The sequence below is a fragment of the Sus scrofa genome, chromosome 1 (genome assembly GCF_000003025.6).
Source record: "Sus scrofa isolate TJ Tabasco breed Duroc chromosome 1, Sscrofa11.1, whole genome shotgun sequence".
NCBI lineage: Eukaryota > Metazoa > Chordata > Mammalia > Artiodactyla > Suidae > Sus > Sus scrofa.
The window spans coordinates 126,310,016-126,336,212 of record NC_010443.5 but is presented as its reverse complement, the minus strand read 5'-3'; the positions used below and the strand labels follow the sequence as shown (position 1 = coordinate 126,336,212).

The 26,197-nt window shown below is 41.2% G+C and overlaps 1 protein-coding gene across 1 annotated transcript; it reads left to right on the top strand.

Moving 5' to 3' along the window:
* Positions 1,020–21,640, top strand: SPATA5L1 (spermatogenesis associated 5 like 1; the record flags this gene model as incomplete). The annotated part of the gene is given in 8 exon segments (NM_001177911.1): positions 1,020–2,126; positions 3,416–3,601; positions 10,195–10,353; positions 14,311–14,520; positions 14,805–14,997; positions 17,191–17,321; positions 18,470–18,595; positions 21,072–21,640. Coding segments are annotated over 8 exon segments (2,268 nt in total). The 5' UTR covers positions 1,020–1,031.

The following is a 26,197-nucleotide window of genomic DNA, read 5'->3' as shown; positions in this document are numbered from 1 at the left end:
GGCCCAGCCTCAGCCACAGCAACCCAAATTCCAGCAGTATCAGCAGATTCTTAACCCACTGAGTGAAGCCAGGGATTGAACATGCATCCTTATGGATACTAGTCAGGTTCTTAACCTGCTGAGCCACAACAGGAACTCCTAGCTCTTTTTCATAAGCACAATTAAAAAAAAATAGGAGAAAAGAGTAATTCCCTGTGGGAAGGGGAGAGGAAATGTGGAAAGAGGTTAGGTGGGAGGTCTTAATAATGTAAACAAGCACTGCCCCAATACAGGACTTAGTACTGCCGTACATCAGAGAGACAGTAATTACTTATCTCAGGAACACAAGTTATAACTAAGTTGTTGTCAAAGAACATTCAATGGAGAAGTCAGGAATATGAAAAAAATGTATTGGTGTGCCACAAATGCATCAGATGGCCTGGTCTTCCTTCTTTCCCGGCTCCAAGATGTTCAAAATGCTATCCTCTCTCTGGCTATGGTGGTGCTTTTCCAAAAAGGTTGGAACCCAGATTATGGAAGGTGCCAAAGTTGTATGTCTCAGCTACTCCAAGTCGCCTAAGGCATTAGCACCAGAGCACTCTAAAATACTGTGTCCCTAAGGACAGTCGGGGTTTCTTCACAAAATAGCAGTCTCTGGGCTGATATTCCAAAAGCGCAGATAGTGATGCTCCAGTCCACCAGCCAAGGAAAGAGTATGCTCTGCGGTGACTCCTCAAACCTTTAAGCCTAAAATACAGGCTTAATGACCTAGTTAAATTAGCTTACGCTGCCTTCCTGACATCCGTAAGAAAAGCCTTGCGGGTAAATCTGGATTTTATCAAATGAGACTCCACGGCAAACAAGCCGGGAAAGGCACCTCGTTATCTAACTTTCTGATTGGTCCTTTCGGTCTCCAGTCAGAAGCCCGCAACCGCGACTCCCTGGCGCTTGCGCATCACCTACTTCCGGCCGAGGAGCACGGTGTACCGGCCTTTGTCGTCCGGGGGGAATTCCTACCGCACTTTCCTGGGCGTCGGGTCTTCTCTTTTGCCATGGCTCCGGACACAGGTCCATTTGCTGAAGGGCCACTCTTAAAACTGCTACCCGTGGACCCTGGGGACCAGGGCACCCAACGCTGTCGCCTGGGCCCAGCTGCCCTCCGCTCCTTGGGCGCGCACCTGGGCTCAGTGGTGAAGATCTCCCTGCCTAATGGCGGCTCTTGCCTCTGCACCTCCTGGCCGCGGCGGGACAGAGCAGACGGCTTTGTGCAATTGGATCTGCAGTGCGCGAGCCCAGGGGCTGCTATGGGAGATCCGGGGGCCCGGGGGAGTCTCAGCCTGAGCTGCCTCCGTTTAGTGCCCTGCCCACCGCTTCGGCGCCTCGCGGTGTGGCCGGCGTTGCGGGAACGGGCAGGCGCGCCGGATTCCCCAAATCCGGCCGCGGTGCTGGAGGCGGCCCAGGAGCTGTTGAGGAACCGTCCAGTCTCTCTGGGCCACGTGGTCGCTGCTCCTCCGGGCACGCCCGGCCCGGTGGCAGCCCTGCACATCGTGAGCGGGGCGCCAAGCCCCGATCCGGCGGGCCTGGTCACCCCTCGCACCCACATCGGTCTCAGCGGAGTGCCTCCATCGGAATCGGAGCCGCCGCCCGAGGTGCCCCTCGGGGGCCTTGCGGAGGCGGCCGACTCGCTGCGGGAGCTCCTCCGCCTGCCGCTCCTCTACCCCCGCTCCTTTGCCTCCCTTGGGTTAGCAGTGCCCCGCGGTGTGCTCCTGGCTGGCCCCCCCGGAGTGGGCAAGACCCAGCTCGTGCGGGCAGTGGCCCGGGAGGCGGGCGCAGAGCTGCTGGCAGTGAGCGCTCCCGCGCTGCAGGGCGCCCGGCCGGGGGAGACCGAGGAGAACGTGCGGCGGGTCTTCCAGCGCGCCCAGGAGCTGGCCGGCCGCCGGCCCACCCTTCTCTTCTTGGATGAGGTGGACGCCCTATGTCCTCGGCGGGGCGGCCCACACCAAGCCCCCGAGAGTCGCGTGGTGGCCCAGGTGTTGACATTGCTAGACGGCATCAGTGGGGACCGCGAGGTGGTGGTTGTTGGATCGACCAACCGGCCGGACGCGCTAGACCCAGCGCTGCGCAGACCTGGAAGATTTGACAGAGAGGTAAAATAGCTTGGCCACTGGGAACATCGCTTCCATCTATTCCTGGTAGGCTGACCCGAGGCGTTTGCCGCGTAGGTTTGGACGTCGCTGAGGCTGGAGTGGAGTTCTTTGTAATGCAGAGAACCTGTTCTCTGGTCCCTAAGTGATCTTTGAGCCGAAGACAACCCCCACCCCCTCCAATCTCTCCAGTCAGAGTGTTCTGAAAAGCAAAGTGGCCATTAGGGTTTAGTTGTGCAGTTTCTGAAGATGAATGCTGTAATCAGTAATTTTGGTTTTTAAGAGAACTAGGATGGCTACAAGGATGTTAAACTCTTAACGGACTTGTAATTAGAATTTGAAGTAAAAGGATAGCCTCAAGAAACAAATGTGTTGAAATAAGGGAGAAGGCAGGGAAGAAGTGAGTCAGAGCAGACAAATTACCTTTTCTAGATTTATTCATTCCTTGTCTGTACGCCGGCATCCTATCCCACAGTTGCTCCCTGAGTTGCTGGAAAGGTTGACTCTTCAAAGCTGGCCTATTTTACAAATGTCAGCCTTAGCCTGATTCTTGATTTCTATTAAATAGTTGGAATAGTAGTTATTTAAGTGCTATTTAAACCTAGTGGTAGGATTCTGAAGAGACAGATGATAATTGCACACTTTAGCATAATCTTTTCAGCACTTGAGTGGATTTCTTCCTTGCACTATTTAGAACTTGTCTCTTGAGTAAGCTTTAGGTCCGTACTCCCAAGGATACAGCTCCTAGAACTTGGTGCACTCTCAAAAATAACGAACATTAAGTGATACATAATTTGAATTGTGCAACTATTTTTTTTTAGGGCTGCATCTGTAGCATATGGAAGTTCCCAGGCTAGGGGTCAAATGGGAGCCACAGCTCACGTCAATGCCGAATCCTTAACCCACTGAGCAAGGCAAGGGATTGAACCCGCATCCTCATGGATACTAGTCAGACTTATTTCTGCTGAGGCACAAGGGAAACTCCAATTATGCAACTTTTTAGCCAGTGTTACCTCTCTGGAAAATAAAGATTTTCATATATTCAGAATCTAAGGTATGCTTGAGAGTACATAGTCATAGTTCCAAATTTGTTCACTAAATTATTATACATGTTGGTGAGGATTAAAAATACAGTAATTTAAACTGTAAACTTTTTTTGTGTGTGTGAGGCAAGTAAAGTATTAGTAGGAGAGAAGCTACCTTTAGAGGAATCGAGGGTGGGCTGAGAGAGATGGAGAGTCAGAGAAACAGAGGGAGTTAAGCTGTAAACTTTCTTTTTGCTTTGCATATAGGTTGTCATTGGGACTCCCACACTTGGACAAAGAAAGGCGATTCTGCAAGTGATTACCTCAAAGATGCCCATCTCCAGTCAGGTGGATTTGAGCCTCCTTGCAGAAATGACAGTTGGCTACGTTGGTGCAGACCTGACAGCACTCTGTAGGGAGGCTGCCATGCATGCTCTGCTTCATAGTGGGAAGGTAAGGAGTATTGATTTATGACCTTCTACATGAACCTTTTTATTAACGTACTTTAGTACGTTACTTTAGGGATTTTAAAAAGTGGTAAGTACTTTTTCTTGAAATTCTTGATACCTTGGACAGCTATTTCTTACATGTTTTTACATCTGAACTCCATGTCGATAGCATATGATTGAAAATGAGGATAGAGAGCTGAATTCTTGAGGTCTGCCGAGGGCATTTTACCCCCACCTATAGTAACTCCCTGGTGCTGAAGTCCAGAGCAGCCACAAAAAAACACTGTTGCCCCGGAAGAATCACGTATTTCTTTTTTTGTTTTATTTTGAATCTGTTTCAGACTTGGAGAAAATTTGCAAAAATAGTACAAAGAATTTCTGTATATCCTTCACCCAGATTCTTTTTTTTTGTTTGTTTGTTTTTTTGTTTTTTTTTTTTGTCTTTCTAAGGGCCATACCCTTAGCACATGGAGGTTCCTAGGCTAGGGGTCAAATTGGATCTGTAGCTGTTGGCCTACACCACAACCACAACAATGCCAGATCTGAGCCATGTCTTCGATCACATGCTTACAGCAATGCTGGATCCTTTACCCACTGAGCAAGGCCAGGGATCAAACCTGCATCCTCATAGGTACTAGTCAGATTCATTTCCGCTGAGGCTTGTTGGGAACTCCCCAGATTCTTCAGCTGTAACAATTTACCACCTTTGCTTTATCATACTGTCTTCATGTATATGTATGCTATTATATATATACTCAGACTCTCAAATGCAGCCATGATGATCCTTTAGCATTGAAAATTTAAGTGTATGTTTCCTTAAAACAAGGACTTTAACAATTGTGCAGTTATCAAGATGGGGAAATTAACACTGAAACAATACTTTTACCTAATCTATAGAGACCTTATCTAAATCTCACCATTTGTCCCACTAATTTCCTTTGTAGCAAAAATTTTAAGGAAAAAAGAGGAGTTCCCTGGTGGCTCAGTGGGTTAAAGATTTAGCGTTATCACTGCTATGGCTCTGGTCACTGCTTTGGCACTCAAGAGTTTGATCCTTGGCCTGGGAACTTCCACATGCAACAGGTGCTGAGACAATAAATAAATAAGTGAATAAAAGGAAAAAAGAAATTATTTTTAAATCCAGGCTTACAGATTGTATATCTTCCCCCTGCCTTTTGGCCATACCTGAGGCATATCCAAGGCATGTTGGAGTTCCCAGGCCAGGGATCAATCCGAGCCCCAGCTGCAGCCTATACCACAGCTGTGGCAATGCTGGATCCTTAACCTACTCTGCCATTGCAGGAATTCCTGTCATGACTTCTTGATGTTTAATCTAGAAACACTCTTCAGTCTTTCTCTTATGACTTAAATTTTTAGAAAGAGGACAGGCCAGTTATTCTGTTGAATACCCCTCAGTTTGGGTTTGACTGATACTTCCTCATGATTTGATTCAGATCTTGTGTTTTGGGCCAGAATAAGACAGAAATAATACTGTGGTCTTCTCATTCATCTCTTAGGTAGCAAACAATGTATCTTTGTCCTATTACTGGTGAAATTAACTTTGATATCTTGGAAAAGATAGTATCTCTGAGATTTCTCCATTGTCAAGATACTGTTTTTCCCTTCATAGCATTTTGTATGGAGAATACCCTTTTCTAACTGAGGAGATTAGGTGCCTGGACTTTGATTTAAATTTATTTTGATATTCAGTCTTTAATTCAAGACTGTCTTTCTTAAAATTAGGATATTAGCTTAAATATAGTAGTTGTCAACACTATAGATTGGAAAATCTGCTTACTCTGTGATAAGTCATCCTGAATCCCTAAACCCTTTCAGAAAAAAATTAATTTCAGCATGCTGAGGATTCTGGGACAAAGTTTTTTTTAATCTCTCTTGTAACATTAAAATTGTCCTTTGATCTTATAATTTTTGAAACCCAGTTTTGAGTTTGTTTAAACTATAAAAGGATGATTAATTATCCTAAATTTAGAAAACCTTTTTAACCAGTTAATCTATATCCTTCCTCATTTCTTTTTCCTGTATTTTTTACTCTTATGCTGAAGGTGGGAAAGGAATTATGTGAACTTGTAAGTCCTGATCTTTTGGGTTTAGAACCAAAACTGCTTGAAGATATCACAAGTTCCATGTGTGAAGATGTGAGAAGATAGGCCTCTTGAGGGGAAGATGAGAATACCAGGGTGTGGGAAAAGAGGTTTACATTTAGAATTCCCTCTGCTCTGAAGTTCCAGGTTTGACCTTAAGCACCTTGGCTGAGGTGGACCAGCCAGCTGCAGCCACCCTAGGGTGGAGCCCACTGCTACCTCAGGAGGGGCCTGCCCAGGCCCCAGGCGTAGTTACCGCAGGTGATGGCTGAGCTCATAAACAACCAGGGGAGGTGGAAGAAAGAAAGGCAAAAAGGAAGAAGGGACAGAGGCATCTGGGAAGGTACTGGCTCCATCTTTTTCTTCTTTCCCTTTCCAGGCAGCTGAGGGCCTGTGGCTCCCTCTCTCTGTGCCAGGGCGCTCAAGGACACATTAAAGTTTATTTAGCTTCTTGTGAAGTTGTCCCAGTAAAGGACTAGGACTATAATTGAACCCATACACACATAGAGGGGGGAGTATTTTGTCTGCCTGAAAGGTTTATGAAAATCAAGTGAAAAATGTGCACACAAGTGATCTTGAAGTACAAATGAGATTTCTTTCTTTTTTTCATTTTTTTAAAGTTTTATTTAAGTATAGTTGATGTATAATGTTGTGATAATTTCTGCTGTCCATAAAAGGAATTTTCTAATATTAGTTGGTATTACCTAAAAATTAACTAGTATTCAGTTAGCCGGTATACTGCTAGCTAGTAAAAACAAAAAAAGTATTCAAAAAATTATTTAATAGCGTTCTTCGTGAAAAATTAAAGATGAAAAATTACAAAGTTAAAATTGCCTGAAATCTCACCTCCCAGAGATTATAATTATTAATAGTTTTAGGAATGCTGTTCAGAATAGCCTTCTATATACATATTCATTTAATCTTACATAAATGGAATAAAATAGTTTGTTATTGGAAATGGGAATTTGGGAAAAACTAAATGTTCAGAATTTGATGTAAGAGGGCAAATCTTTAAATAAAATATAATGCAGATATTATGAATAAAAATATAAGGGTTTTTTTTTTGTCCTTTTAGGGCCACGCTCATGGCATGTGGAGGTTCCCAGGCTAGGGGTAGAATTGGAGCAGTAGCTGCCGGCCTACACCACAGCCACGGCAATGCAGGATCCTTAACCCACTAAGCAGGGCCAGGGATCGAACCCACAACTTCATGGTTACTAGTCGGATTTACTTCTGCTGCATCACAATGGGAACTCCTAAGTTTTTAACTATAGTAAAAAATCTGTTTCATTAGAATGATCAAGGATATTGCAAGGATTCTCCAAAATATAATCTTAGAGAGAAGATGGTCTTACTATGCATAACATAAAACGTAATAGCCAAAAAAAAGTGATTTGCTAATTTGACCATTTTGGAAGGCAAAACAATACTATAAGCATAGGCAAGACATGAGACAGACTGGGAAAAATACTTTTAGCCCATGACAAAAGACTGTTTCCTTGGTATAGAAAGAACTCTCACAAAGCAATAAGAAAAGACCAACAATCCAAGAGAAAATGGGTAATAAGATATGAACTGATAGTTAACAGTAAGAGGATTACAAATAGCTAATAAACATGAAAAATCCTCAACTTTACTTTCTTTAAAAATTAGTCTTTCGAGTTCCCTGGTGGCCTGGTGGTTAGGACCCAGCACTTTCACTGCTGCATCCCAGTTTTAGTCCCTGGTCTGGGAACTGAGATCCCACATCAAGCTGCTGCACTGCAGCCAAAAGGAAAAAAAACAGAAAAAAATTTTTTTTGTCTTTTTCCATTCCTTTTTTTTTTTAATTATTATTTTGAAATAATTAAAACTTGTGAGAGAATTGTTAGAGACCTCTTGTTAAATCCTTTATCCAAAATCACCAGTTTTTAACATTCTGCCAAATTAAATTTATCATTCTCTTTTCTTCTCTCTGTTTCTCTGTACAGTTGACCCTTGAACAACACGGGTTTGAACTGTGCCAGTCCACTTTTGCATGGATATTTTTTCAGCAGTAAGAGTACTGCAAGGTCCTGGGTGGTTGAATCTACACAAATGCAGGGAACGTCAGATTTGAAAGACCAAACTCAATACAAGAATTAACCCGCATGTTGTTCAAAGGTCAAGTATGTATATATACACATTGTTTTTTCCTGAATCATTTGAGAATGGCTTGCATGCATCTTAACCCATTATCCCCTAATATGTTAACATCCATTTCCTAAGAACAAATATGTTCCTGTGCATGACCATAGGATGGCCTTGTATAATCTCATTGTATTTGGGAAATTTAACATTGATCAAAATGTTGTCAGATATACAGTCCCTGTTCTGATTTTGGTAACTGCCTCAATTTTTGTAGCATTCTTTTTCTCCAGTACAGCATCTAGTCCAGGATAATGTATTGCATTTAGCTTTTTTTTTTTTTTTTTTTTTTTTTTTTTGTCTTTTCTAGGGCCGCCCCTGCGGCATATGGAGGTTCCCAGGCTATGGGTCTAATTGGAGCTGTAGCCACCAGCCTATGCCACAGCAACAAGGGATCCGAGCCTCATCTTCGACCTACGCCACAGCTCATGGCAACGCTAGATCCTTAACCCACTGAGCAAGACCAGGGATTGAACCCACAACCTCATGGTTCCTAGTCGGATTCGTTAACCACTGTGCCACAACGGGAACTCCGCATTTAGCTTTTAATTCTTTTAATCTTGAACATTTTCATAGCACTTTTTTGTTGTGTATAAGACATTTGACGTTGACTTTTTTTTTTTTTTTTTTTTTTGTCTTTTTGTTGTTGTTGTTGTTGCTATTTCTTGGGCCGCTCCCACGGCATATGGAGGTTCCCAGGCTAGGGGTCTAATCGGAGCTGTACCCACTGGCCTACACCAGAGCCACAGCAACTCGGGATCCGAGCCGCGTCTGCAACCTACACCACAGCTCACGGCAACGCCGGATCGTTAACCCACTGAGCAAGGGGCAGGGACCGAACCCGCAACCTCATGGTTCCTAGTCGGATTCGTTAACCACTGTGCCACGATGGGAACTCCTGACGTTGACATTTTTAAAGGATGCAAGTCAGTGATTTTATGAAACATCTATCAGTTCAGGTTTGTCTGTGTTTCTTCACAGTCGGATGCAAGTTATGCACGCCCATTGGGAATACTATATATGTGGTAGTGTATCCTTCTTAGGATGTCACATGTGTAGGCGCAGATGTCCACTTGCCCCTAATTGGTGGTGCCCCTGAAGGGTGATTGATGTGATCAACCAGTCATATTTTATCCAATTTATCTACCATATAACTGCTCTTTTCTCCTTTGCAACTAATAAGAAATCTGTGAGGAGACCGAATGTGACATCCTGTTCCTCCCCAAGCTTTCCCTCCCCTCACATCCATTGATGATTCTTGCACCAAACAGCCTTTACTGTGATGGTTGCAAAATGATTTTTCTCATCCCATTTTCCCTCTACCTTGCTCTTGATAGAATAACTTTAATTAATACAATAGTGACCACCATTTCCTCTGCCACACTGGCAGAAATTTAAAGTTTGGTAATGCCCAGTGTTGGAGAGGTATGGGAACAGTTTCATATTACTGGTGCAGCTTTTTTTTTTTTTCTTTTGTCTTTTTAGGGCTGCACCTGCGGCACATGGAAGTTCCCACACTAGGGGTCAAATCGGAGCTGTAGCTGCTGGCCTATGCTACAGCCACAGCAATAGCAATATGAGATCCAAGCCGAGTCTGCAACCTTACAGCAAGTCCGGGTCCTTAACCCGCTGAGCAAGGCCAGGGATTGAACCTGCAACCTCTGGTTACTAGTCGGATTCATTAATGACTGAGCCACAACGGGAACTCCCATTGGTGCAGCTTTGAGGGCAGTTTAGTGGTAGCTGTGATAATTGTAAGTGTGTGTTCCTTCAAGCACAGTAATTCTACTTTGAGGAAATTATTATATAAAAATACTTAAGCATATAACAAAAGACTAGAAACAACCTGTGTTCAACAGAAGGATGTCATTAAAGTACTCATACAATATATTATGCAATTGAAAAAAGTGAGGTAGAACTGTATTAGTTGACATGAAAAGATTCCTAAGATAAATGAAAAAGTACAAATTAATATGGTCCCATTTGTATATCTATTTGATAATTTGGACATAGAATGTCCTATTCATTAATGGGACAGCATGGTCCCATTTGTGTATCTATTTGAAAGGATATAGGTATGTCATACAACACACTGGAAGAATACACAGGAGACTGTTGACATTCTCTGGGGATGAATGTTGGTGGGAGTTGAGAAGAAGGAGTTTAATTTTTTTTGTACCATATGTTATAAATTTCTTTATAATGATAATGAAGTAGATGTGTAAGTTTTTAAAAAAGGATTTAAAATAAAGTAATGCTGTTGGTGTACCACAAAAAAGTCCCACCTGATTTTTGTTTTGATGCCGCTTTTCGGGGTGGATTCCTTCAGAACCAGGACAATCCATTGATTGATGAAATAGACTTCCTCGAAGCTTTTAAGAAGATCCAACCCTCATCATTTCGAAGTGTCATTGGACTGATGGACGTCAAGCCTATTACCTGGGAGCAGATTGGTGGCCTTGAAGATGCAAAACGGAAGTTAAAACAGGTGAGACAGAGAGTCAGCTTAAGCCAGTAGAATGTGACAGTCTAAGTGTAATGCACTTGTGAAAACAAGCTGCACTGAAACTTGCTACTATCATGAATTCAACCCTAACGTTTAGATTCAGAGTTGCTTTTCAGTCTTTTTTTTCTTTTTGTCTTTTTGCCTTTTTTAGAGCCGCACCCGTGGCAATGGAGGTTCCCAGGCTAGGGGTCAAATCGAAGCTGTAGCCACTGACCTATGCCAGAGCCACAGCAGTGTGGGATCCAAGCCTCGTCTGCAACCTACACCACAGCTCGCGGCAACGCCGGATCCTCAACCTCATGGTTCCTAGTCGGATTCGTTAACCACTGAGCCACAATGGGAACTCCCATTTTTCATACTTTTTTTTTTTTTTTCCTTTTTAAGGCCACATGAGTGGCATATGGGATTTCCCAGGCTAGGAGTTGCATTGGAGCTGTAGCTGCCAGCCTATGCCACAGCCACAGTGATGCCAGATCCAAGCCCTGTCTGTGACCTGCACTGCAGCTCATGGCAATCCTGGAGCCTTAACCCCCTGAGTGAGGCCAGAGATCAGACCCACATCCCCATACATACTAGTCAGATTATTAACCTGCTGAGCAGCCATGGGAACTCCCATACTTTCATGTTTCACCCTCTTTTTCTTTTGCTTTTTGCTTTAAAGAATTCATAATTTAGTACAGGGGTCAGTAAACTTTCTGTACAGGGATAGAGTAAATATTTTAGGCTTTGTAGTCTCTGCTGCTGTAGTTTTTATTGCAGCTGCTCAACTCTGCCATCATAGCACAAAAGCAGTTCTAGACAGTATGTAATGAGTATTTATATTCTGATGGAACTTTATTTATGGACTTTGAAGTCATCTGATTTTCACATCACAAAATACATATTTTTTAGCTTTTTATTTTTTCTATTATAGCTGATTTATATTGTTCTGTCAATTTCTGCTGTACAGCAAAGTGACCAGTCATATATATATAATGTGTATATATATATATACACACACATTATTTTTCTCATATTATCCTCCATCACATTCTATCACAAATGACTAGATATAGTTCCCTGTGCTATACAGTAGGATCTCATTGTTTATCCACTCCAAATGTAATAGTTAGCATCTACTAACCCCAAACTCCCAGTCCATCCCACTCCCTCTCCTCCCCCTTGGCAACCACAAGTCTATTCTCCAAGTCCATGATTTTGTTTCTTTTTTGTGGATAGGTTCATTTGCGCTGTATATTAGATTCCAGATATAAGTAATAATCATATGGTATTCATCTTTCTCTTTTTGACTTCACAAAATATTATTCTTTTGAATTTTTTTTTTTTTGAGCATTTAAAAATGTAAAAAAATTCTTGGTTCATGGCCTTTACAAAGAGAAATTCTTCATTCATAGGCCTGAGTTTGCCCTGGGACTGGTAAAAGCAAAAATTATAATAAAGAGTCAGTATGGCCTGGGTGGTAACTTAATACTGATTCTCACAGTGGCTATGGAGGGACAGAGCTCTCCAGATCTTACCTGCATTGCAGTTTTGGAAATTGATTTTGCCACTTCCCTGTGGGTGATCCTACCATAAGGAAGTAGGTTTCTCTAATCACACATATCAATTATATAATTTATTCTTGCTTACTAGGAGCTATAATCTATGGAATCCTGTGGCCATGGATAAGCACATTCATAATATGCCCTATTTTTTTACATTTTTTTCTCATTTAATCTTCACAAAATATGTGAGAGAGATTAGCTACACCTTCCTGTTAGAAATATTCTTTCTTTAGTTCTGAGATGTTAAGCTTTCCTGCCTTTCTGAGCCCTCCTCTCCCTTACCTTAAATGGTGGTTCCATGAGCCCCTGAGAGTCCTCTTTTTGCATTCTCTGAGTGAGTCTGATTTCATCAATGTCCTAGGTTCCAGCTGTCCCCTGAAAACTGATAACTCAAAAAAAAAAAATTTTTTTTTTTTTTTTTTTTTTTTCATTTTTAGTGCTGCACCTGAGGCATATGGAGGTTCCCAGTCCAGGGGTCCAATCAGAGCTACAGCTACCGGCCTACACCACAGCCACAGCAACTCGGGATCCGAGCCATGTCTGCATCCTACACCACAGCTCATAGCAATGCCGAATGCTTAACCCGCTGAGCAGAGGCCAGGAATTGAACCTGCAACTTCATGATTCCTGGTCAGATACATTTCCACTGTGCCACGACGGGAACTCCTCAAAAATCTTTTTTAATAAAGGGGTGGGGTGGGGTGAGGAGGGTTTCCGTTGTGGCTTAGCTGGTTAAGAAACCCAGCATAGTGTCTGTGAGGATGCGGGTTTGATCCTTGGCCTCTCTCAGTGGGTTAAGGATCCGACATTGCTGCCAGCTGCAGAGGAGGTCTTAAATGCAGCTTGAATCTGGCATTGCTTTGGCTGTAGTATGGGCTGGCAGCTACAGCTCCAATTCCACTGCTAGCCTGGGCACTTCCATATGCCGAAGATGTGGCTCTTAAAAGAAAAAAAACTGTTTCTATCCAGTGCAAATAGTTCTTTTGATTATCAGAACTACTTAGCTGCCTGCCTACTGGATAACTTGCAGGGATCTCACACTCAGAGTGTCCAGAGTTTAGCTTATCAACTCCACCTCTATACCTGAATTCCCTCCCTCAGTGAACACAGCCAGTCAACACCCATCCCCTGAGTCAGAAGCTAAATGCATGGGCTCATGTCGTACATCCCGTAACTTCCCCTCTGGATTTCCCCTAGATAAAATACACTTGCATTTTATGTTAATCCATTCTGTCCTCACCATCTCCACTGCTTGTGACACATCCAGCCTTATTATTTTTGTAGTCTGAATCATTGCTAGAGACTTCTAAGTGGTCTTCTGCCTTTGGTTTCATTTCCTTCTAGTCCTTACTGCTTCCTCAGAGTTGACTAAAATTGTCAAGCCCATTGTGATCCTACTCCTGCCTCCACTTCAGCTCTGTTGCTCCTTGTCTTCCGTATCCTCCCCTCTCTTCCTGCCTGTTGCTGGGGCATGAATTGGATGATTTCCTGTGTGTCTGCATGTATTGTTCCTTGTTTGTGGGATGCCTGGTTTTTAGTTACAAGCCTGTCTCCTCAGCTGAAATATGAGTTCCTTAGGTACAGGGGTTTGTCTCTCCTTTTTGTAGAGGCAGTATGTCTTAGTTCTGCTGCCTTGTGGGCAGTAAGATAATAAGACCCAGACAAGTTACTCCACATTTTAAGCCCAAATTTCTGCATCTGTTCCATTATGATGGTAATAAATGACCGACTTCAGAGGCAGTGAGGACTTAATTTACTATTCAGTTAACATTTAATGAGTGCCTACTTTGTGAAGGTGGCATTCTAGGTGCTGGGGATTTAGAGATGAACTTTACTTCCATTCTAGCAGGAGCAGAATGACAAACAACATGGAAAATAAAAATTTCAGATAGCAAATGAATAAGTGCTCCAAAAGTCAAAGAATTGGTAGTGGCCTTGGGTGCCTAGGAGGAGGCGGGTCTGCTTTAACTGCAGTGGTTAAGGAGACCTCTGCAAGGAAATGGCATCTAAGTGGAGACCTGAGTGATGAGGGCCAGCACACAAAGATCTTAGGTATTCAGTGTGCCGAGTGGAGAGAGACCTGCAGGTCCAGGCTCTGAGATGGGAAAAACCTGGGATGTTTGGGTGGTAAGTTATGTGAGGCCTTGTAAGCAATGGTAAGTCAGGAGTTTGGATTTGGATTTCATGCTAATTCTGATGAGAAGTCATTGAAAGATTTTAGCAGGAAGTGATGTGACCTGACTTAGGTCATAAGATCCCTGGCTGCTGTTTGTGGAATGGACCTTGTTTCCAGCTCGTGGCAGGTGCCTGAAGATTGTTGAGTGAAAAAACTTGCTGACTTATTTGATGTTTGATCACTGTACTCTAACAACTGTCTCTTTTTGTGTCTTCACAGAGCATTGAATGGCCTTTGAAATTCCCTCGGGAATTTGTCAGGATGGGCCTGACACAACCAAAGGGAGTTCTCCTGTATGGCCCGCCTGGGTGTGCTAAAACCACCTTGGTGAGGGCCCTGGCCACCAGCTGTCATTGCTCTTTTGTTTCAGTGAGCGGGGCTGATCTCTTTTCACCTTTCGTTGGAGATTCAGAAAAAATCTTATCTCAGGTTTGTGTGTTTATTTTCCCCCAGGTTGTTAAGTTTGCTTTTGAATTTTTATTGCATGCCTTAAAGATAAATCTTAGTTTTTAAAAATAGCTGGCTTTTTTTTCCTTATTAGAAAAGTTATATCTATTGTGTGTAGAAAATTTAGAAAATCTGGAAAATCGATTTCCTTCATAATCCCTCTACCCACGTTAACATTTTTGTGAATTTCCCTTGTCTTTCTGTTTCCTTGGGCATATGTATATGATGCATATCCTTTTAATATTTCCATTTTTTTCTAACAAAAGGTATTTCAACAAGCAAGAGCCAATACTCCAGCAGTTGTATTTTTGGATGAAATTGATTCAATCTTGGGCTCTCGATCAATCAGCAAAACAGGATGTAATGTTCAAGAGCGTGTTCTTTCTGTTCTCCTAAATGAATTAGATGGTGTTGGACTGAAGACTATAGAGAGAAGAGGAAGTAAATCAGATCAACATGGTAAATACAAGGAGCTGGAAAAAAATGAAGAGGTATTTATTAGCCAGAATACATCAAAATTTCAGGCCAACATTAAAAGAAAAGCTTTTTAATCTACACTAGCTTTTCCTATGCTGGATTCATCTTATAAAGAATTGTGTTGTTATTATTATTATTGTCTTTTGTCTATTTGAGGGCTGCACCCGCGGCATGTGGAGGTTCCCAGGCTAGGGGTCTAATTGGAGCTGTAGCCACTGGCCTATGCCCAGAGCCACAGCAACGCCAGATCTGAACCATGTCTGTGACGTACATCACAGCTCATGGCAACACCAGATTCTTAACCCACTGAGCGAGGCCAGGGATTGAACCCGCAACCTCATGGGTTCCTAGTTGGATTAGTTTCTGCCGTGCCATGATGGGAACTCCAAGAATTGTATTATTGCAGTTTGGATTGCAAATCTTGGGATTTTTAGAGAATGAATAAAATTGTGATTTAGCTGGGAAGGTGAGGCAAATTTTATAATGAAATATATGAATGTGAATTTTTTCCTAAGATTAGAAATGTAACTTGACATAGTGTTAGTGGAGAAGGGAGTTTCATTTTATCTCTGTATCCTGAAAAACCAGTGTTCATCCCTTTCTAGAATTTTTTTATGTGAAATAAAACAGATTTATTATTTCCCATAATCTTAGTAATTAAAGATTTCCAGTTTCCTAAAGGGATGGGATTCCTTTGTTATAAGAAAATGACCTTTTTGGAAATCCTCTTCCTCCTTTCTGAGGCTTTTTCACGTAGAGTTTGGTATCCTTAAATAATACCTGACAAATCTTTTTGTCCCTTTTATTCTTTTCTTATTCTTGTTTCCCATTTTTAAAATTGTTTATAGAAAGAGAGTCTCATAGCTTCTCAGGAACATAGCTCGCTAGAATTTGAAGGGACTCATGAGGTTTTCTAAGCAAATCTCTTTATAACACAGGAATTCCTTCTATAGCATCTGATAGGTGTTTGTCCAGCCTCTACTGAAATATTTGCAGATGAGGGAAACTCACTGCTTCGAGAGATCATGTTTCTGGAGAACTGCTCTGATAGGTCACTTCAACAGATTTGAATGCTTAGCATGTGCAAAGCCTTGCCCTGGCTGCTTATAGATATTTCTTATCTTTATCCAGGATTTACATACCTACAAACTTAAGTTAATTGTCTTACGTCTGCCTCTGGAAAGAAAATAAAAAGTAAAATAAATCTCCATCTTTAAGAACATGAGAGCCAACACTTTTTATAGCCATACATGTGTTAGGCTTAATGCTTCTGTCTTTTCAAGTTGTCCATTTGAGTTGTAATCATTCACTGGGCTCAGGTGCATTCAAGGCACCAGAAAGATGTTCTCTGTTGTGGTGTGAGGCTTTTTATCAGTTCGTACAAGATGCTCCTCAGAGTTGGCCACTCCTTCACCATGTACGTAGAATAGCTCTTTGATTAATAATTTGCTTCAGGGGTACCTTGATACTAAGAAGATGGTCTGAGTAGGCAGTGTAAGCATTCTAGTCCCAAGAAAGAAATCCCCTACTTAAAAACAAATGGGGAGTTCCTGCTGTGGCTCAGTGGAAACGAATCTGACTAGTATCCATGTTGGAGGTTCAATCCCTGGCCTCCCTCAGTGGGTTAAGGATCTGGCGTTGCCATGAGCTGTGGTGTAGATTGCAGATGTGGCTTGGATCTGACATTGTTGTGGCTGTGGTGTAGGCCAGCAGCTACAGCTCCGATTTGACCCCTAGCCTGGGAACTTCCATGTGCCACAGATGCGGCCCTAAAAGGATAAAAATAACAGTGGAAATTAAAAATAAGTACAGGGAGTTCCCATCGTGGCTCACTGGTTAACAAACCCCACTAGTATCCATGAGGACATGGGTTTGATCCCTGCCTTTGCTTAATGGGTTAAGGATCCGGCATTGCCGTGAGCTGTGGTGGAGGCCGCAGACGTGGCTCAGATCCTGCATTGCCATGGCTGTGGTGTACACTGTCAGCTACAGCTCTGATTCGACGCCTAGCCTGGGAACTTCCATATGCCATGGTGTGGCCCTAAAAAAAAAAAGACAAGACAAAAGACCAAAAAAACAAAAACAAATGGAACTTCTGTTTGGTAATTTAAAAAATACATTTAATAATTAACAATTTATTGACTTATCTTGTGTTGTATGTTTTCCCTCAGCTAGAATTTCAAGAAGTTTTTAATAGCAACGTCATGATTGTTGCAGCAACAAATAGACCTGATGTGTTAGATGATGCCCTGTTACGGCCTGGAAGATTAGATAAGATTATTTATATTCCACCTCCAGATGAAAAGGTGATCACTGTGCCCATTTACTCTGAGTGAACATTCCTAATAACGTGTCAGTGTCAAGCTCTAAGAAGCTGGCAGAACTGAATCCCCAACTGGATTTAGGTGTGCATGGTGTGTGTCTTATATTGGTTTCTGCATTTTTCCTTTCTTGGTCATAAATCATTATTTCATCTCTTATGTTGGTTACTCTGGCCCTGTTTTCAGAGAAACATGAATCTAAAAATGAGGCAGTAATTTCGGGTTTTAGGGAAGACTCAAAATACTGTTTTTTGAGTCTGCTCGACATTATTTTGCAACTAGAATGGAGGAATCATAAACTGTTAAAGGGGGTTAAAAGGGTTTTGGAGATTATCTGGATCAGCATCCTTATTTTATAGTGGAGAAATCTGAGGTTGCAGAGATAATACGATTTATTCACAGCCAAAGAATCAGCAAATCTTTTGCCCTTAAATCCAGAGCCACTGATAGGGAGCAAGGAAAGACACAGAAAATAACTTTTTTCCTTCCTTAGATTTTTATTGAATTTTGGAGGAATCAAAAAAAATATATGTCTATTTTGTTTTTAAGTTGTGTCTAATAGTTTATGTATTTGCTTTTTTTTCTTTCCTGCCACACCTGTGGCACATGGAGCTCCCAGGCCAAGGATTTGAATCTGGCAATGCCGTATCCTTAACCTGCTGTGGCACAGCAGAAACTCCTGTATTTGGTTTTGAATCATGTCTGATGAGACTACCCAGAAGAGAGATTTATCAAGTCCCTTAAGGATTATATCTATGGTTAGCTATTTTTAAAATTAATCATAAAAATATTAAAAGTTTATCATGATGTTACATTTTTACTGTTGTCATATGAGCCATTGATGGATTATACTTCCTTACCTCTGGAGAAGATTTCTTTCTTCTTGTTTGATTTTTAAATATATATACTTTCTTTGTAATATGATAGGAAACTCTAACTTGAAATTTTTTTTTGCTCGTGGCACATGGAAGTTCCTGAGCCAGGGTTTTACCTCACGCCACAGCAGAGGCCCAAGCCATTGCAGTGACAACACAGGATCTTTGGCCCATTGAGCCACAAGATAACTCCTTGAAATGTTTTAATATAGCATAAATGTTATAAGGTTATAAACATTATTTTCTGTTTTGTTCCAGAGCAGACTTTCTATTCTGAGAGTGTGTACAAAAAACATGCCAGTGGGGCCTGATGTTTCCTTAGAAAATCTCGCAGCAGAAACCTGTCTTTTCTCTGGAGCTGATCTTGGAAACCTCTGCAAAGAAGTAAGTTAATTAGTGAAGAAACCTATAGTTCAAAATGTTTGTTCATTTCTTCAGATCTTCATTTACTTGGAAGTATTTACTGAAAGAGAGGGACCATGTGAGGGGAGAGAGGCCACTGCAACCCTTCCCTTCAGAGCTGACACGTTGGTGATGGGGGCGGGTATGCAGAGAGGTAATACTGAATTAAAAATATGTAGTGAGGCAGGGAAGTTTAGGGTTCTGTGGGAGCACTTAGACAGGACACCAGTCCAGGCTTGGGGGTGTTAGGGGATGCTTTCTGAGAGAGGGTGTGTGTACATTGAAACTGGGAGATAAATAGGAGTTAGCCAGGGTAAGGGAGAGAAGGGAAGTGTTTGAGGCAGAGGGAATAAAATGTGCAGAAAACTGGAGATAGGAAATGACGTTATTGAAGAGGTGGACAGTGGGCCAGATCACACAGGTCGATGTAAGTCATTTTAAGGTCTTTGTAAGTCATTTTAGACTTAGAGGGTAACAAAAGCTGCCATTGTAGGTTTTTCCCTTTCCTTTCCATAATTGTATTAAATAACAACATTTAGAAAAAAGCACAGGAGTTTCCACATGGCTCAGCAGTAATGAACCCAACTAGAATCCATGAGGATGTCAGTTCAATCCCTGACCTGGGTCAATGGTCTGGAATTGCTGTGGCTGTGGCATAGGTCTCTAGCTACAGCTCCAATTCAACCCCTAGCCTGGGAACTTCCATATACCCTGGGTTCAGCCCTTAAAAAAAAAAAAAAAAAGAAAAAGAAATAAGCACAGATCAGGATGGTATACAGTTCACTTAATTAACATGAAGTGAACACACTTGTGTAAGCATCACTTGGGTCAAGAAAAAAACGTTGTCAGTACTCCAGAAACTTCCCTTGGGCCTTCCCAGCTGTCCCCAAAGGGAACCACTCTCCTGACTTCAGCACTGGAGATTTGTTTTGACTGGTTTTGCACTTTATATATAATTGGAACCATACATATGGTATGCTTTTCTGCCAGCTTCTTTAACTTAAGATCATGTCTGTGAAGTTCATCCATGGTTTTGTATGTAGTGGTAGTTTGTTTCTATTGCTTATTATATTCTAGTATATGAATATGCTGCACTTATATATGCATTTTTATCTTTGAACATTTGTGTTACTATTTTTTTGCTATAATTCATAATAGTTGCTATGAACAGTCTTGTACATGTCTCTTGATATATATGTGTCCATTTCATATACAAAGAGAAATGCTGGGTCATTGACTCTGTGTTGATCTGTTCCTTTATGATCAGTGCTGTGTTTTATTTAGAAACTCCTACTCTGAGGTCAGGCAGATAGTTTCTCATCTTGAAAATATAGGCATTCATCATGTATATATTATTCTGCAGTTTGCTCCCCCCCTTATGCCCCACACCCCGCTTAAGGCTAAAATTTAATGTAGAAGAGAAGTTGGTCTACTAAGAGGACTTTTAATTACTTTTACTTTTTTTTTTTTTTTTTTGGGCAGGGAAATTTTGTTTTATTTTTTTTCCCTCTTTGCTGACAGTTTTATTTATTTTTTATTACTCAATGAATTTATTACATTTATAGTTGTACAATGATCATCACAATCCAGTTTTACAGGATTTCCATCCCGCAACCCAGAGCATTCCCCCACCCCCAAAACTGTCTCCTTTGGAAACCATTAGTTTTTCAAAGTCTGTTCTACAAAGAAGTTCATTCTGTCCTTTTTTCAGATTCCACGTCAGTGGAAGCATTTGATGTTGGTGTCTCATTGTATGGCTGACTTCACTTAGCATGATAGTTTCTAGGTTCATCCATGTTTCTAAAACTGCCGGTATTTCATTCCTTTTAATGGCTGAGTAATACTCCATTGTGTGTATGTACCACATTTTCTTGATCCATTCCTCTGTTGATGGACATTTAGGTTGTTTCCATGTTTTGGCTATTGTAAATAGTGCTTCAATGAACATTGGAGTACATGTGTCTTTGTGAGTTGTGGTTTTCTCTGGGTAGATGCCCAGGAGTGGGATTGCTGGATCAAATGGTAGTTCTATGTTTAGTTTTCTGAGGAATCTCCATACTGCTTTCCACAGTGGTTGCACCAATTTACAATCCCACCCTAGTGTACTAGGGTTCCTTTGTCTCCACACCCTTTCCAGCACTTATTGTTTGTAGACTTTTGGATGATGGCCATTCTGGCTGGTGTAAGGTGGTACCTCATAGTGGTTTTAATTTGATTTTAATAGTTATTTCCCTAATACAATTTTTTTTCTACTGTACAGCATGGTGACCCAGTTACACATACATGTACACATTCTGTTTTTGCACATCACTTTTACTTTTTTAGCTTAATGTTTTTAGTGTCATGAATATTGAAATTCTATGAAGTGAGATTGAGATCTTTGTGTTGAGATTTTAAAGTATTACCATACATTGTTAAATAGCAATGAAGCATATTTATTATTTTCTGTCTCTTATAGGCCGCCTTGCTAGCTCTGCAAGAAAACGGACTAGAAGCAACCACAGTGAAACAAGAACACTTTCTAAAATCACTGAAGACTGTAAAACCGTCCTTAAGTCACAAGGATTTGGCTTTATATAAAAACTTATTTCAGAAACAAGGATTTTCTTATATAGAAGATACTTAAAAATTATTTATATACCTGCTCAAGGATTAACTGAAATGTGAGCTTGCACTATAGTTTGCAGCTTCACAATGTGTTTGTTATTTCCTATAAACAAAAAAATTTGTGCCTGATAAGCTAGAATTTCATACTCAAAAATTGAATGAATAGTACAAAGAACTCTTTGTTTAAGTTTTGTTGAAGTATAGTTGACTTATGTTTTATTAGTTTTAGGTGTATAGCAAAGTGACTGAGTTTTATGTATATATATATATAACTGATTTATATATATATATCTCTGTTCTTTTTTCCCCATGATGAGTTATTACAGGATATTGAGCAGATTGTGTAAAGACCTATATAATAGGTTCTTGCCAGTTGTCTATTCTATATGTAGTAGTGTATATATGCCAATGCCCCCCTCCTATTTGTCTCTCCCCAAAGAACTCTTATATACTCTTAGCCCAGGTTCATAAATTTTTAACATTTTGCCGCATGTGTTCACTCCAGCCCCACAGCATTTTTCTGAATTATTTAAGAATAGATTTTACACATCATGCCCTTTATCCTTTTAATACTTGAGTATACATGTCTTATAAATGAGGTTATTTTCTTTTTTTTTTTTTTTTTTTTTTTTTGTCTTTTTTCCTTTTTGTTGTTGTTGTTGTTGTTGCTATTTCTTGGGCCGCTCCCGCGGCATATGGAGGTTCCCAGGCTAGGGGTTGAATCGGAGCTGTAGCCACCGGCCTACGCCAGAGCCACAGCAACGCGTGATCTGAGCCGCGTCTGCAACCTACACCACAGCTCACGGCAACGCCGGATCGTTAACCCACTGAGCAAGGCCAGGGACCGAACCCGCAACCTCATGGTTCCTAGTCGGATTCGTTAACCACTGCGCCACGACGGGAACTCCGGTTATTTTCTTATATGACCACAGTGCAGTTGTGAAATTCAGGAAGTTTAACATTGATACAACATTTCATTATTTTTTTATTAAGGTATAGTTTATTTACAATGTACCAATTTTGGCTGTACAGCAAGGTGACTCAGACATATATATGTGTATGTGTGTGTGTATACACATTATTGTATTATCTTCATCATGGTCTATCCCAGCAGATTGGATATAGTTCCCTGTGCTGTACAGTAGGACCTTATTGTTTATTCATTCTAAATGTAATAGTTTACATTTACTAATCTCAACTCCCAGTCCATCCCACTCCCTTCCCCTCCTCCTTGGCAACCATTAAGTCTCTTCTCTATGCGAATTTGTTTCTGTTTTGTAGATAGGCTAATTTGTGCCATATTTTAGATTCCACATATAAGTGGTATCATATGGTATTTATCTTTCTCTTTCTAACATACTTCACTTAGTATGATAATTGCTAGTTGCATCCATGTTGTTGCAAATGGTGAACCATTTTAATCTATCGGCAGTGAATTTCCCAATAGTACTTGTTTTCCCATTACGAGATCCAGTCTAGGATCTTATATTCCATTTAATTGTCATTTCTTTTTAACCTCTTTTAATCTGAACCAGTTTCTCAGCCTTTCTTGACCTTGACACTTTTGAAGAATACAGATTAATTATTTTACGGAACAGTTAGTTCCTGATTGGTGTTTGTCTGATGTGCATCATGATAGGTACACATTATGCATCACCAGTGGAGCAGTACATAGACTTGGTCATGTCTTCAGATCACAGCTGGAAGCACCTGACATCTGCACGTTATTGGTGATGTTAGTTTTGATCATTTGTTTATGATATTGTCCATTTTCTCTACTGTATAGCTACTATTTTCCTTTCGTAATTGTATTTTTTAGTTTTGGTTTTGGTTTTGGGCTTTTTTGTCTTTTGGGCGCCCTGTGGCATATGGAGTTCCCAGGGCCAGGGATCAGATCTGAGCCACAGTCGTGCCCTAAGCCACAGCTGCAGCAACTCCAGATCCTTAAGCCACTGTGCTAGGCCAGAGATCAAACTTGCGTCCCAGCGCTCCCAAGACACTGCTGATCCCAGGGTGCTACAGCGGGAACTCCATGCAATCATAAGTTTTTTAAAGAGATAGAATATGTGTTAGTTTGTATCTCTTTCTATTTAGAAAAGTAATGCAAATGTGAAAAAAATACAGGTAAACCTGAAGAAACCACTTGAGTGTTTAACCTTCCAGTCCCTTACACATGTGTAAATAACTTTTGAAAACCAAAAGGCATGGTACTATATAACTGTCGTTTTTCTTTCTAAACAATATCTTTTTTGTCTTTTTTGTTTTGCTTTTAGGGCCATACCACGGGATATGGAGGTTCCCAGGCTAGGAGTCAAATTTGAGCTACAGCTGCCGGCCTACACCACAGCCACAGCAATGCGGGATCCGAGCTGTGTCTGCCACCTACACCACACTTATGGCAATGCTTGATCCTTAACCCACTGAGCAAGGCCAGGGATCGAACCTGCGACCTTTGATTTGTTTCCACGGAGCCCACGACGGGAACTTTTCTCTCTAAGTGATATCTTGATAAGCATTTTACTGAATCTTCACTCACAAGGTGCTGAACAAGGTGCCAGATATCAGTGAGACAGACGTGGCACTGATAGGGCAGCTGGGAAGCAGGGACCTCAAACAGATCATGCAGTGAGTTAATTACAAGGACATGAACTTCGAAAGAAGTATAGGTCTAGTCAGAACATGGTGCATGAACTGTAGGAAGTCATAAGTGTTAAGCAGTTGTTGGAAAGTTTGTTTTTGACTGGAGCCAGGAGTATTATTAAGCAAAACCTCCCTATTTGGAAATAATTAAGGAAAAGGACTGTCTTATTTATGGGTATAAAACATAATTCAATTAAAATTATTTTAACAAACTGACTCCTTTTTGAGAAGTGGGGAAAATACCTGGAAACTTTATTAGAATTCTGAATATTTTCACTCATGTTCCATCTGTTACTGATTTTTTTTTTTTTTTTTTTTTTGTCTTTTGAGGGCCACGCCCGCAGCATATGGAGGTTCCCAGGACATGGGTTGAATCAGAGCTGTAGCCACCGACATACGCCACAGCCACAGCAACACAGGATCCGAGCCACATCTGCGACCTACACCACAGCTCATGGCAACGCCAGATCCCTAACCCACCGAGCATGCCAGGGCTCACACCCGCATCCTCATGAATACTAGTCAGGTTTGTTAACCACTGAGTCACGAAGGGAATTCCCATCTGTTACTGATTTTATAGGACTAGGCAGCCTGTAAAGCTTTGCCATTCTAAGACCTGAAGTATGCTGGCCTGAACCCCTCAGTTCTGACTCTAGCTATAGGCTCCTTGTTTTTTTTTTTCACTAGAAAAAGTTTCTAGTGGTCACTCTAGAAATTTAGTACCCACGCTTTGGTTAAAGGCTGAGTTTTGTTTTGAAAATATCTTTTTAAGTTGTACCTATGACTTCTCAACAGCATTTTGGAAGCCCCTGGAGGACAAAAATCATGTACGTCCTCTCATTGAAATAATGCAATAAATGATGAAGTCAGATTAAGGATTTCTTTGACTTAGTCTCATTGCAGTTGGAGGATGTCTTTGGGAAACTTCCAAAAGCTGTGTTCAGTGAGAAAACACTTCAGCTTCTAAGTACCTGGGAAGTGTGAACAGCTTTCCTTACACATTAAGCTCAAACTCCTTTCTGAGCCACATTACAGTATTATACAAAATAGTATATTCCCAGACCCTCCGAAATTTAAAAAATCCGTTTTCCTAAACTTGGTAACTAGGCAGTCACTGAAGGAAGTACAGGCAGAAATTCAACCAAAAAGAATTTTTTTGATAACACTCTATTTTTCTTGCAATAAAAAAAAAGCTTGAGCTGGGCGAATTAAAATCTGAGTTCCTAGAGTGGGAACCAAGGAGCTGTGGCTCCGTGCTCCTACAAGCCTGGCCTGCAGCAGCTAGAGAAGATTCTAGAATTTTCTGGCAATTGGGGTGGGGAGGGGAAGTTCCCCCAAGGGATATGGGGCTTTGGAGCAGCCATGGAGGGTAATGCTGCTGAGTATCCTGAGTGGGTTGCCCCTTATCCAGTGGAGGTTGCCGGGACATGAAGGCTGGGAACCGGGTCTGCTAGTCATCCTGGAAAAGACCAAACTATACACTGACCTAGCATTTCTCACAAACTCAATAAACCTGGGCATTAACCCAAAGAGGGAAAGTGACTTTCTGTATCTAGTTCTCATTGTGACCTTTAAAACAGCCAATCTAAAATTGCCAGTAGTGAGGTAATCTGCATGATAAAGACCTTTTATCATTGTTCCTAACACCCCCTCCCCCCAAAAAAGAAGACTCTGGTTTGAAACAGTCATTTTCTTTTGTTAATACATTCTTGTCCCACCCTCCTGATACATACTTTGCTACTTTGGGATGGAATGTTCTATAAATATCAGTTAAGTCTATCTGGTCTAGGGTGTCATTTAAGGCCTGTGTTTCCTTATTGATTTTCTGTCTAGATGATCTGTCCATTGATGTAAGTGGGGTGTTAAAGTCCCCCACTATTATTGTGTTGCTGTTGAGTTCGAAAAAGCCTACAATGACGTCAGTGTAGAGTGCCAAATCTAGGGGGAAAAATCCAAGATTTGATCAAAACTCAGCTACCAGGACTCAACCTGGTGGGTGCCAAACTGGCCAACGTATCCCAAACCCAGCCTCTGTTTGTACTATCCCTCAGAGCATCCGTCTAGTTCACGAACCATTTAGTAAAGCCAATTATCTTCAAATTTACTCCTTTGAATTTTGTCTTTTAACACCATATAGATTTATAAATTTTTTTAATGCTTTACTCTGAACATCTCAGACACATTCAATAATATAACAAACTCCCACATATCTATCACCTAGGCTGAATAATTATAATTTTGCTAAATTTGCTTTGTTTCCTAACAAGTATTTTTAAGGTAAATCACAGACATCATAATATTTCTTAATTATTTCCATATATAATCTTTTTAAAAAGT